General features: G+C 41.3%; 1 protein-coding gene across 17 annotated transcripts in view; it reads left to right on the top strand.

Moving 5' to 3' along the window:
* The window catches only part of MICU3 (mitochondrial calcium uptake family member 3), a 100,318-nt gene that overhangs the window by 80,257 nt on the left and 5,772 nt on the right, over positions 1–14,289 (top strand). For 8 of the 17 annotated variants that reach the window (XR_009184043.2, XR_009184042.2, XM_058289983.2 and 5 more), the window contains 4 exons: positions 3,216–3,316; positions 3,893–4,064; positions 11,893–12,001; positions 13,840–13,997. Coding sequence is in view for 13 of the 17 variants with exons in the window: in XM_058289983.2 (XP_058145966.1) it covers positions 3,216–3,316; positions 3,893–4,064; positions 11,893–12,001; positions 13,840–13,997 (540 nt within the window). In the remaining 4 variants the exon portion in view is untranslated. Of the gene's footprint in view, positions 1–3,188; positions 3,317–3,892; positions 4,065–11,892; positions 12,002–13,839; positions 13,998–14,289 lie in introns of all 17 variants that reach the window. The other 9 variants (XR_009184041.2, XM_058289978.2, XM_058289985.2 and 6 more) reach the window with 4 other exon arrangements.

Raw genomic sequence — 14,289 nt, 5'->3', positions numbered from 1 at the left:
AAACATTGAAGAAATATCTTAAAACTTTATTTTAATAGTTTGAAATATCTGTATTTCATGCAAATGTATTTGTTTCATCTTAGATCATTTTAAATAATTTTTAATCAAAGCAAAGTTAGATAATGGCCTTTCGTGTAACTGTCCTGTGGGGTTCTTTTATGGTCTTGTTTTCTTGCTTTGTTAAGAAAACACCTGAATTCATTTTATTTTAACAATGAGCACAAGAATCAAAGGGATAAAGTCTGTTTTTGCCTCAGCCCTTACATGATTTAAGTTATATAACACTGTTAGGATACCGACACTGGTATAGTTTTCAATGACTCCAAACAGTACTCTGTTTCACTGAATGGGGGAGAAAAAAGTGTTTTCACCATTTCCATTTTCTAATTTTTTTCCCCTAATGTCAAACTGTTACTTATGCTTCTGTGATCTGGATTATCTGGATAAGTGCAACCTAAGTCTAATAAGATTTTTATGATGAAAGACTGTAAATGAAGATCTGCTCTGCTCAGTGGGCATGAGAAAAACTCACCGAATGAGGTCATTATTTAAAAGCTGTGTAAAACAAAGCCATCTCCTTTTCAGTGTATTATGTCTGGAGGTAAAGCACATCATAACACTGGAGGAAAACATTCACACTTTGGTTACCTGAGTTCACTAATTTTTGGAGTCCCTGTAATCTTATTTTAAGGCACTTTTTCACATCTGTAGAATATAGTAGTAGTTACATCAGGGAAAAAGGAGAATTGAACCATGTGAAAATCTTTTCTTTCATTATTTTTTCTAACGTGTCTAGTCCTTTTTTCACCTTCTTAAAATTTATTAATTTGCAAAGTTAAGTGTAACTCACATTCATTGAGCATTACAGTATGCTAGCCCCACCTGATCTTTTCAGCTGCTTAGGGCAGTCACAGGGTGAACTTCCCAAGGTCGCATAGCGAGGAGGAAGAAGTCAGGATCCAAAGCCTGCTCTGGCTCTTGAATGCATTGTCTACTCCTGCAATAAGCAGCTTTTTCTGAAACACCACTCCCCCCACCTTTTTCTTGTCCACAATGTCCCTTCTTTTTTCTCCATTCCTCTGACTTCCAGAAGGATACCCCTGCTTCCATGCTCCTTTCCGACCACAGAGCCACCACTCCTTGCTCATGCAGGCATGCCTTCTCACAGGCGCTGGCCATGGAGAGCAGACCAGTCGAACTCGGCTGGACTGAATCACAAAAGAAAGTAATTAACATGAGGTGTTTGTTTTGTTTTGTTTTCATTTTTTATGGCCACCACTGAGAACGTGTATGCTTCAGTCATATTCATATTTTAACTTGATCCTCAAAATTGTTACTGTAGTTAGAATTATTCCCACTTTACAGCTAGGAAGCTTAAGTTAAAAATCAGTGAACTGAGCTTTTCTAATTTTAAATCTTGCCGTCTTTCAATTGGAGCAGCCTGTCTCCTCAAGCTAAAGATAATTTACTGGTGAATTTAGGGTTTTCCTAACAAGAAGATAATCTGTGATAGCTGGCTGCTGGATGTATTATTTTTTTCCCCAGCAGTTAGATAAAACTCCCGTCATATCTCAGAGAAGCTGGTGGTATCACAGAGAACTTCTCAAGGGTTCCACCTCCTGAGGAGACTTGGGACTTCCCAGCAGACTGCACCTCGTTGCAGTAGTGGTGATCTCCCAAACCGATTACAGGCAGTGATAGGTCAGAGGGTAACTAGAAAAATCCAGAATGAAATACGTAAATTTTTTAAAATTTAGGATATTTAGATAATTCCTTAAGGATTTCAACTATTTTACATAATTTAGAGTATAGATGCTTGAATTTTTAAAAGGGACATGAGTAACCAAAGTAACTAAAATTGGTAACTTTTGGATGGTTTAATGGAGTAAAAGAGGACATGCTGGCAGAAAAATGACCAGTCACAAGATGTAGTTTCTGTTACTCCATTACTAGTTATTAGAAAAGAAGAATAATATTTGGTCTGGGGAGAAAAAAAAAAAAGGTTCAAGAAAATAGCTGTCTTCATGAAAGATTGGGAAGTGGACCATACGGAATCAAAGGAATTTCAAAATTTCATGCATGAGAGATGAATAAGACATTTTGTCAGGGAACGTTTTGTCAGGGAACGTAGAACATGACTGATCCTTTGTAGAAAAGTGTTTTTTTTTTCTTCTCTTTCTTAGGTTTTCTATGGAATATTGTGAGGTTGCTGGCCAAGAAATGAGACATTACAACTATGTACCTTTAGATGGAAATTTACAGCTATTTTTTGATGTAGAAAATGATAGTAGTATTTTCCTTAGATTTCCCAGGATGACATAAAACAGAATTATAATCATTTGAATTTTATGATTATTGTACCTGAGTTTATAAATAATAGATATGAGTGAGTAAACAATCAAACAAAAAAGGGAAGGAGAGGAAAATGGAGGAAGGAAGGAGAAAAGAAAGACAAAGAAAAACTGTAAAGGAACATTCAAGGAAAGAAGGAAAATTTTCTAGGCTATTAAAATTTGTGAGGAAAATAAGCTATTTTAAGACAAACTTAGAATGTGGGTGGGGTAGAAAAATTCCCAAATTAATTTCTTCTCTAGTCAATAAATTCTGTAATAATCATTTCTGAGAAAAGTATAGATGATATTATTCCAGAATTAGTCAGAATATGTAGTTTCTTTTAATCTTCTATTAAAAATATCATAATTATGGAATAAATCAGGAAAGTATAGTAAAAGGAAGCTGTTTCACGACGCTTGAGGCCATTCTGTTGTCAGCCCCTTCACCTTAAATAATCCAAAGAATTTACCTCTTTTGAACATCCTAAAAAACGTAGTTTCAGGTTGATTAGGAAAATCCAGACTAAATTATTTCAATAATAATAGAATATTTAGATGGTTACTAAAGGATTTCAGGTATTTTAGATCATTTAAAGAATAGCTGTCCTTCATGCATAATTTGAGGATGAAAACTTTTTAAAATTATAATCATTTTTAATTCTATATTTTTAAATATTTTTGAGGAGAAAGATCAGTTTTGTTCAATTTCAAATTTCAAAATTTACTTCATTTTAACTAATTACATTTTAAAAATAACTGTGCTTTTCATTCTAATGTTTATATATTCTTAATATTTATATGTTGATAATAAAATTCTTTGAGGGCTATTGGGTATCCTTATTCTGTTTATTTCAGCTAACTTTTGAATTGTGGTTTTTCAAGCGTGCTGATGACCTCACAAGTTTAGTAGCAGATACTACACTTCTTATACACTTTTTTGGAAAAAAGGGAAAAGCTGAACTCAATTTCGAAGATTTTTATAGGTGAGCCTTAAACTTTATATATTTTTTGAAAGGTGTTAGCATGATAAAGTTGAAAGGGACTTTAAGAATCGTCTAGTACAGTGACCTTTTTGCTGCTTTCATTCCAACTACAGTAACTACCCACTCTCAACAAATACTTCCCTCAGTAATTATAAGAGTCAGACTGATAATGATAATAGGAAGTTATTGCACACTAAAACACATTTGCATATCTGGATTGATTATTTTCCAGTACACTCTGTATAACACAGTGTGTTGCCAATTCACTATATAGAGCTTTGGGCACTGTGCGTTAACTTCTTTCATTCTCGTCTCTACTCTGGGGTGCTTTGGTTAGTCCCATTTTACAGGTGAGGAAGCTAAAGCATTGGGGGTCACTGCACCAGTTGCCATTGCCGTTAAGCTGGAAAGCATCTCAGTTTGCACTCTTTTCTTTCCTGTATACAGAGAGGAATTTCATCAAGCTTTGTGTTGTCGTAATTGGTTATGTTGACTCCAAATAACGTTTTCTAGAACAGTGAATATTTAATCATTTTCTCTTTGTCCTGTTTGTTCTTTGTTATATTTTTGTCATAGATTCATGGATAACCTCCAGACAGAAGTTCTTGAAATAGAATTCCTTTCCTACTCTAATGGGATGAATACAATCAGTGAAGAAGATTTTGCTCATATTCTTTTACGATATACAAATGTGGAAAACACATCTGTGTTTTTGGAAAATGTGCGTTACAGTATTTCTGAAGAAAAGGTATCTAGTCCCCTCTATTTATTTTGCTACAGATATTATCTTACAATTCCGTGTCTATAAAGTATGTTCCCCTTTTGCTAATCCTTTTGCTCCTCTGTGGGTTTATAGATATTTTGGATTTGTATCATTCTTTTATCTCTGTGTCCTAAGTGCTCTGCCTAAACTTTTAAAATCAGTTAACTGAAAATTCTTGATAAGTGAACTTATTTTTCTGAAGTATGCTAAAAACCTTAAATCTATTAGCAATTGTCTTTTTTTTTTTCAAATTAAGAGTATCATTTTTTCCAAAAGAATTCTGCCAAGGTATATCCTTTGACTACTACGTAAACATGACCTCTTATAAAACAGTTTATATTGACATCACTTCAGTCACACTTTATTCCTTTCTATGATACCTTTAATAAAGAGCCATTTGAAGATAGCCATTGATGAGTGAGTGATCTTATCAGCTGATGAAGTGTGGTTTTCAAAGAGTTTGGATGGCTTGAATGGTTAAGAACCTGGGACAACTGATTGTCTATTTGTTTAGTAACAAATACGTTGTCAGCAATTCTGAGCAGTTGCATTATCTAGTGGCATTTGAATGCATCATTGCAACCAGAAAGAAGTGGTGTTACCAGTGCCCTTTCAAGCCTGGGATGTTTTGGATATATTACCTTATATTTGTGTTTATAGAAGGATCAGGTTAATCTCCCCTAGAAAAACTTGCAAATAGTAGTGTGACTGTTTAAAATGGCTACACTGTGACAGTGCTAACAGTTCTCCAGGTTGTCTAAGGAATGAGAAGAAGAAACTGACACATTTGGCCATTAGTTTACATTTGCTTTTAATCAGGGAGTTTCATGTGTTTTGCATGTTAACCTGAATTTTTCCAATTCATAGATATTTCCCTAGAAACAAATATTGAAATTGTTTTACTTTGTCAGCTATTGGAATATTTTAAGGACCTTACAAATCTGCATTTTTTTTTCTTGTATTAAATGGAAATTTACAAAAATCCATGGCTCCCAGTGAAGGGTTTTTGGAAACTCTTCATTCATTCAGGTTTTACAAGCATTATATACATTTAAAATTATTTCAAATTTTTAAAAAAATGTTAAGTTAAATTCTGCTTCTGGAAACTTCTAACCAGTAGAAATATATTGTGCACTACAGATGGTTACAGTAGAAAAGGAAAATCCTGCATTGGTTGAATGTTTACTTTTTTACCAGAACAGGCTTCTTGTTCCCACGTCGCCTCATGGAACCCTCGTAACAGTGCTCTGTTCTCGCATCTCTGTGTCGAGAGCAAAGCTGTTCCTCGGGGACCTGCCCGGGGGGTCATACCCTCTGAGCCAAAGACGCTCCTGCCGTCCTCTCTGCCTGCCCCCCTTCCCTGCCGCTCGTCCTCCCCACCAGGAGGGCGGCCGCTGTGTGAGCAGCTCCATCCTGACATGTTCATTCACTCGCCACTGGGATGGAGGGACCGGGCAAGCAGACTCCTTCTCTCATGGAAGCGTATCTTAGTGGGAAGGCAAATAAACTTGAAAAATAACTGAATGATGTGCTTTTAGATTGTGGTGGAGACTGCAAAGAGGACCAGGAGTCCTGGAGGCCTGCGGGCAGGGAAGATGGCAGGGAAGGCTGCTCTGAAGAGAGCTTTGGAGGAAAGGTCATGAGGAGGGGGCTGCGCAAAGCTCTGGATGAAGAGCAGCCCGGGCAGCAGGGGCCGCAGGGGCCCAGGGCACGGGAAAGGAACATCTTAGTGTACCTGAGCGAATGGGAGAGAAAGTGGCAGGAGATGCAGAGGGAGGAGGTGGCCTCTTTACGGCAGTCTTGCAGCTCCCTGTAGGCCAAGGTGAGGCTTGAGATGGAATTCTAATGAAGATGGTAAGAGGGATGGGCAGAAGCCGCTCCGGGCTGAACTCAGCGTGGGTGGTACCGCTTCTTTCTGTAAATGACATCATCTTGGAACACAGCTCCACTCACGCGCGCGCCGCCTGTGGCTGCTTTCGCATGGACGTGGGGGCCTTAAACAGCGACAGCAGGGACCGGGCCACCTGCAGAGCGATATAGTCCCTGTGGCCCCGTGCGGAAGAAAGGCCCGCTCTGCTGTAGACGTTGCCGTGATGCTCGTCCCGCTTCAGTGTTGGCTCGGTGGGTGTTGACTGCCTGACTGCCTGACTGGGGCCCACACGCCTGTGCTGGGTGCAGTCTGCGCATGCTTCAAAAGGGCCCCGGGGCCGCTGTCCCCAGAAGAGGCTTCCGTTGGCCCAGCTTGGAAGCTTCGAAGCACAGCGAGTCAGGATGCGGTGGAAGGAGTCCAGGCAAGAGGCGGGCGGGACTTGCCTCGGAGAGGAAGAGGCAGATACTGGGTCGTTTAAGAAGCAGGCCTGATAGGGTTTGTTCATGGAATTGATTTCAGTGTGAGGAAGAAGGGGATCAGCAAGAACTCTAGGGTTTTGAAGCTGAGCCACAAGGTGAGGTAACTGTTCCGTTTACCAAGCTAAGCAAGCTTATGGGATTGGGTTTAGGGAATCAAGAGCTGTACTCTGCATGAGCTGAGTTTGAGATTCCCACTGGAAATCTAAGGGAAAATGTGAAGCAGGGAGTAGGGTTTGGGAATCTAGATTCAGAAACGCAAGCAGGACTGCTTTCAGGCATCATTAGTATGTAGACTTCTAGCCGGTCTCCCCTGAATTCAGACGTTTACGTCCTGCCACCCACTCTGCATCTGCACTTGGACGTGCACTAAACGTCTCAGGCCTAGCGGTGCAAACACCAAAACTGCAGATTGTCCCCAAAATACTTGTTCCACACTCCATCTTCCCTGTTTCCGTTCATGGACACCCCGTTGGCTAGCTGCTCTGGCCAAGCCCTTAGGCACCTTGCTCTCCTGCTCTCCAGACCAGCCCATGGGAGAATCCTGCCGCTTCCCTGATCCCTTCCCAGCACGTGGCCGCTCTGGCCGCCGGTGCTGCCACCCAGTCACTGGTCTCTCTGCTCTGGGCTACTTCAGGTGTGGCCTGTTTGCCTCCCGGAGGCCCAGTCTCCATTTAGTGACTAGACAAATGCTCTGTGCCATTATCCAGATCGCGGCCACTCCCCATTTTTCTCAGAGTAAAGCTAAGAGCCTACCCTGGCCTTCACGTCCTCCACGCTTGTTCCTCATTCTCCCTCTGCCCAGATGCCACCCTCCCCCGGCCCCCTCGGCTCCTGTCCCCCCGGCTCGTCACTGCTGCTCCACCGCAAGGAAGCTCCCCTCGAGGCTTCTGGATCTTCCTTGCTCAGCCCAGCATTCCTGCCCGTGGATGTCTCTGTGGGTCACTGTGTTCTTTCTCAGTGAGGTGTACGCTGTCCAATCCAATATATCAGTAATGCCCTATCCTATAAATACCGTGTAGCCTATGTATAAATAATACTACAAACATAACATATACCCTGTTATGAAAATAATAAGCTGTTACATAAATCATAACCCCTCCCTTGGCATTCCCTGTTCTTTCTTATTTTAATCCATTCACTATCTCCTTCTAACATATAATTTGCTTTATTTTATTGTTCATTGTCTCCCCCGCTAGACTGTAAGCCCCAGGAGGGCTGCGTTTTGCCTTTTGTTCACTCGTACGTCCACAGCATCTGTTGAATGAATGGGTAGATAGTATTTAAAGATGTGGGACTTAAAGCCTCTCCGTTTTTGTTAATTTTACCTATAGATCTATTTACTTATATGCAAAATAACAGGTGTACAAGATTATTCATTGTGGTGGTGTTTGTAATAGCCAGAGTCACTGGTTGAATGAATTGATAGATCTCTAGGGTGCAATACCATGTAGCTGGGAAAAAAAGACCAAGAAATTTTTTTTGTCCTAATGTGGAATGACCTGCAAAGGAGCCTGGTTATGGCCATGTGTGGGGAATGCTCCATCTGCATGAACAGGCAGCCCCGCCAGCTCTGAGGGCCCACAGGACCCGGGGGCCGCTGCCTGGCCGGGGCAGCCCCGTCCTCTGCAGCCTTGGGCTGCTTTGTGAACTTGGAGCGTGTGACTGTATTGCCACATACCATTCACTTAAAATGCCATTAGGGGAACTTACTTAGAGAATGAGGGCACACATAGGAAGGGACGGGAAGAGGGTGTCTGGACAAGGATAGCTATACAAGTAGTACACTGGTATTTAGACGAAGTTACGTGACTGACTTGGCCATACTGCCAGTAAATACCAGACTTTGGATTCTGCTAATTTAAAAAAAGGTTTAAATTTCTATAAGTTATTATATAGTTAGGTCCCTTTTAGATCTGTTACCTGTATAACTCAAACAGTATGAACAGTGACATATTTTATTTTTGGAGTCAGCATGAATTTTTTTGTTGAGAACAAATAAAGTTTATAAACTTGACGCCCTCATAAGACCATATTTTTTGAAGGGCTTTTCTTTGGAGGAGAGTGTGTTGTGATGATTTATTCTTTGGATTTTTCTGGTCAGTTTTTCCCTCCTTATAGTCTCTTAGCAGTTATTTAGGCTTATGCCAGGGATAACAACTGCACACATTGCTATCCTTTTATTTGGCAGCTTCTGCCGTGGCATCAGACCAGCCACATTATTGGCCAGAATGACCTGTGTAATTAAGGTCACAGTTTGATATCCAAAGCATTTTCTGGTTTGTCTTTTTATTGAATTGTGTCTCATTAACTATCTCAGTTTTGTCCACTTATGACTTGCCACAGTACAACCCAAGGCACCTATACATGCATGTTCACATCCTGAGTGACACGTTTCATTAAGTGCATGTATTTTTTATTGTCCTGAAAGACACATAGCATAATATTGACCATTTCAACTATTGAAGTTGTACAATTCAGTGGCATTGAATACATTCACAATTTTGTACAACCATCTCTATCTTTTCATCACCCCAAATGAAAACATCATCCCCATTAAGTAATCACTCAATCCCAGTTGTCACCCAGTGACAACTCTAATCTCTGTGGTTTCTCTATGAATTTGTCTGTTCTGGTTATTTCATATAAATGGAATCATACAATATATGGCCTTTGGTGTCTGGCTTATTTCACTTGGCATAATGTTTTTAAGGTTGATCCATGGTATTGCATATATCAGCAGTTTGTTCATTTTTATGGTGGAATAACATTCCATTGCTTAGATACACAACAAATTGGTTGTCCACTCATCATTTTTGTTGTTGTTCCTGTTGTCCATCTTTTGATGAACTCTTGGGTTTCCATCTTTGGCCTTTGTGGGTAGAACTGCTATGAACAGTCATGCACAAGTTTTTGTTTGAACACTTGTTTTCATTTCTTTGAGTGGAACTGTTGAATCATTTGGTAATTCTGTGTTTAACTTATTGAGAAATCACCAAATTGTTTTCCACAGTGGCTGCACCATTTTACGTTTCTACCAGCAAACAATGAAGGTTCCAATTTCTTCACATCCTTACCAACACTTGTTATTTTCCATTTTTTAAAAATAATAACCATCCTTGTGATTATGAAATATATCTCCTTATGGCTTTGATTTTTTGCATTTCTATAATGACTAATGATGTTGAACATCTTTGCATGTGTTTCTTGGCCATTTGTATATCTTCTTTGAAGAAATATCTATTTAAATCCCTTTTCCCTTTTAATTGAGTTGTCCTTTTGTTAAAGAATTGTAAAAATTCTTTATTCTGGATACTAGACCCTTATAAATATATGACTTGCAAATATTTTCTCCCATTCCGTGGGTTGCCTTTCACTCTCTTGATGGTGTCCTTTGATGCACACAGGTTTTTTATTCTAATGAAGCCCAATATATTTATTGTTTCTTTTGTTGCTTGTGCTTTCAGTGCCACATTTTAAAAACCATTGCAAAATTCAAAGATATAAAACTTTCTTCTAAGAGTTTTGTAGGTCTTTGATCCATTTTGAGTTAGGTTTTGTATATGTTGTGAAGTGAAGGTCCAGCTTCACTCTTTTGCATGTGGTTTACAGTTGTCCCAGCACCAGTTGTTGAAGAGACTGTTCTTTCCCCAGTGAATGGTCTTGGCACCCTTTTTGAAACCCACTTGATCGTACACAGATGGATTTATTTCTGAACTCTCAATATATGTGCTTTTGATTATTTAAATTTCTCAGTCATTTTCATTTTGTGTTGGTTATCATGTAAGGTGCTCTTTACCCCACTGCTGACGTTAGGGCACATTCCGTCCAAGTGCCAGTGGTTAATGGCAGTCCTTCCCTCTGCTTATCCCACCTACTACCCATCCTTCTTTGCTTTTGAGAAGGACTGTTTAAATTATCTCCATCAGAATGGATGTCCTATTTCTTATGTTACAGTTTCATATTTCCAAACACAAAGTTTAATCTACACAAAAGAATAGTTCCATGTGTCTGAATTTGACCTGTCTTCCCATCAAAAGTGTAAAGATGCAGATGTTAACATTTGTATCCAGTCACTCTTTGATTTGTTTCTGACTTTCATGCTCCCAAAACATATTGACATTTTTGTTTATCTTTTGCTTGGAAACCTTCCAATCCTCCTGTTTTTTTTTTTTTTACTCTTGCTGGCAGTAACCTGTCGCCCTGAGACAGAGACTGTTGCTGTGGCAATTGGTTGTGGCAGTTGATTATGTGAAGTGGGATAGCACCAGAACCGTGGCCAGTTCCCTTGGCAACATGCTCTGCTCATTCTCCCTACCTCTTTCAAACAGCCCTCTGGCAGACACGGAGGCGGGCTCAGGTCAGAAAAAGAATCCGTGGTTGGAGTGACCATGAATAGATGGAAGGAAAATGGACAAGGAAAGAGGGAAAAAAGGACAGTGATGTTCTCATGTTGCAAGTTAAAGAAGGGCTGTAATTGAAGTGCAAATAATGTATGCTAAACACTGGGTGTTTTGATTAATAAATCATTAGCCAGTAGTTAGCTTCATGAAAATAGACTGCTCTGGATCTTTCTCTAACTTTCTAGTACCGTCTGCTTAGTGTCACTTCCTCTTTTATCCCATATTGAGGTTAGAATTTGTCAAGCCTAAACTTATGGTCTCTGTTCTTTTTCTCTCTGTACTTCCTCTCCGAATTATTTTAATTTTGCAGAAGAGAACACATTAATTAAATCCAGTTCTTCATTTCCAAATGTGTATTGTCTGAGACACGTATTTACTTCAAATAACTGTCCTTTTAACTGATGTAAGAGCAGCAGTAATAAGTGTAAATTATGTGCCTGACATTCCAAAAGATGCCGCCCTGGCTCCCAGTCCTCTCCGTGGCCTCGCCCAGCCGGGGTCAGGCAGCGAGGAGCAGCGCACAGTCAGGCCCCGCCTGCTGGCCTGGTGTCAGCACCACCGTCGTTGCAGCAGAGCGCATACATTTGGGATCAGCGTTTTAATTTTGCATTGTCATCATGCAGAAGTTGATGGTCTAATGCTGAATCATATTTGAGTACATGTGCAAGGGAAGCAGTTATTTTAGAAGGTTTTTTTCCCTTTATTAACAATAATGTTTACTTTCAGGTTTAAAAATCCAAGTCTGATAGTGTTTTCAAAATTGGAAAGTTTATTCATTTCTATTATAGCCTTTTTAAAAATGGTATGATGATACAATAGCGTTTCAGAAATATTTCCAACTATTATTGCTAATAAAACAACACTACCCAGTGGAAATAAATCTGAGTGTATTCTACATTCCCTTTGGACAAAGGTTTCAAAATGTGCCCTCAAAAGGTTTATTATCAAGATAAATTGCAAATGTTTAATCTGTTTACTTCTATTACATGTAGATATTTAATCTGATAAATTTGGCAGTATTAAATATATGTATATATACACACACATATATTTTCTCAATATAGGGCATCACATTTGATGAATTCAGGTCATTTTTCCAGTTTTTGAACAACCTAGAAGACTTTGCAATAGCCCTGAATATGTATAACTTTGCAAGTCGTTCTATAGGGCAAGGTAAGTAATCATCTTTTAAAAATTAAAAGCCAAAAATAATCCTACAGTGTTTTTAGGGACTTTGGCTACAAATTAATTAGATATGTCATGTTAGCCATCAGCTGGCCTGAAAGCCTAGTGTGTACTTGCAGGGAAATCAGTTCTGATGCTTAAAAGGAAACGAGACCAAGTTTAGAGAAACATGCTGCACTTCAGTATTGCGTGTCCTGTGCCCTCGCTGCATGCTGTTCCTGAAAGTCCAAAGAGGAAGAGCCTTGGGCCTGTAGCACTGAAGGAGTCGTATGCCTGGGGGAGCAGGGCCAGGCCTGCCACCCTCGGGGCGTCCTTCTGTCCATGGTTTTGCCCTCGCCCCTGCTGGCTAGGCGCCTCGTGGTCAGCAGGGCCCCTTGGAGCGATGGCCTGGCAGGAGTTGAGTTTAGGAAGGGACCTTTGCGTAACTGACAAGGAGGCGTCCAGCTGTCCTGGGATTCAGGTGCTGGCCTCGGGAGCTGCGGAGGAGGACTGGCCAGTGGGTGGCGGTCAGGAGGACCGCGAGCCTAAGGTCAGGGTAGCGGCCGGGACGTAGTGCTGGGGGCCTGAGTCGGGCCAGCCGGGGCCTCGTGAGGAAGGCCTGGCCCTGGGTTCTGTAACGGAGGGGCCTCTGCCCTGGTCAGCGTGGGTGGCCGGAACTGCACTGGCCCGGGGGCCGTCCTGTTGCTGGCCTCTGTGCTGGTACCACCCCCTCCCTTGCTCTGTACCCTGGGAGGACCCTCGCCGCGTCTTTATGGTGCTTTTACCGTCTCTGCCGTGGCCTCGTGCATGTCCTCGACCAGATTTAAACATCCGAGGGCAAACTGCTCCTTGTGAGCAAATCTGGAGAGAAGTCACACTGTAGCCCTCAGTGCTGGTGAGTCCTCTCCCTCCCAGAAATGCATCTCACGGCCTCATGGACTAAGAGTACGAGAACCCGAGGGAAAAGAATTCATCTAGTCTAGACATTCACCCATGGCATCTGCTCAGCTCACTGGAGCGTTTTAACATCGGATCCTTTCAGAGCCCTGCCTCCTAGGCCGGCTGTACCCCCGCAGCAAGGTGCTAAGACCTGCTCACCTGCTTCAGAACTGAAAGTCAGTGTGTCCCTTCCAGGTTCTGGCAGTTGCCCGGCCTTCCTCCTCTGTTGCCACCGCCAAGTCCCCCGTCATTCAGCTGCTCCTCGCCCAGGCCCATGGCGCGGGGCGCCCTGGCGCTGCTGCCCCCTCATCCCCCTGCTGTGCTTCCGCGCATGGGTTAGGGTGCTTAGGAGGCGTGGCTATCTTCCCCTCTGCCTGCTAGAGGGCCCCTGCCAGGCCCTCCTCTGGCTCCCGTGCTGCCTCGTGCTCTGCAGTCTCACTCCTGCTCCTTCCCTCCAGCCGCCTCATCTGCCCTTGCTCTCTCCACCGCGTCTGCCCCTTGGGGCCGGCACAAATGCAAAACCACCAAAACCACGGCCGCTGCATCCCTCACAGGCTCCTGCAAAGCCTCGTTGCTCTGGTGGTACCTTCCTGGGCAGGCATGCCATCTCCATCTGAGCTGTGCATCTCAGGAACATCTGCTATGACTTCATAACCTAGAAAGCATCTGTTGCTGATAGTAGGTGCTCATTAAACATCCACTGACTCCTAATGCCTCGTTACCCTAAGGCACAGCTGCTGCCTGGCTCTTAGTTAAAACCGGAAATTTTTGTTCCCTGAAAGACACAATGATTAATCATGACCCAAGACTAGAAAAGCAACTTTTTTACAACCTTTCTAATAATTCAAGTAGAACGTAAAGATAATGTTAATGGGTGTGCTCTTTTCTTTCTCTGTGACATTACCTAGATGAATTTAAGCGTGCTGTCTATGTAGCTACCGGCCTCAAACTTTCACCACATTTAGTGAACACTGTCTTCAAGATTTTTGATGTCGACAAAGATGATCAGTTAAGTTATAAAGAATTTATTGGAATTATGAAAGACAGACTCCATAGAGGATTCCGGGTAAATCTAAAATTTTAAAGTCTACTGATGTTCTTTTTAAAATCTGAAAGAAAAAAAGTGCAATTTATATAAATTGGATATAAACATGAAATGTTTTTTCAAAAGAAATACATATGCCCTACTTACCTTCAAAAAAGATTGAGGGGATAAAAAATGATGCTTTTTTAATGTAAAATCAGTTTCACTTTCGTTAGTCTAATGTTTTCATCCGAGTTTATAAAGAAAAAATATTCCCAGTATCTTTTAAAAATTCAGTCTACACATTTGCTTTTCAAACTTGACAGTATACAAA

This window comes from Dasypus novemcinctus, chromosome 29, assembly GCF_030445035.2.
Source record: "Dasypus novemcinctus isolate mDasNov1 chromosome 29, mDasNov1.1.hap2, whole genome shotgun sequence".
NCBI classification, from domain to species: Eukaryota; Metazoa; Chordata; class Mammalia; order Cingulata; family Dasypodidae; genus Dasypus; species Dasypus novemcinctus.
Note: the sequence above shows the minus strand (reverse complement) of the source record. Positions and strands in the feature narration are given on the sequence as shown.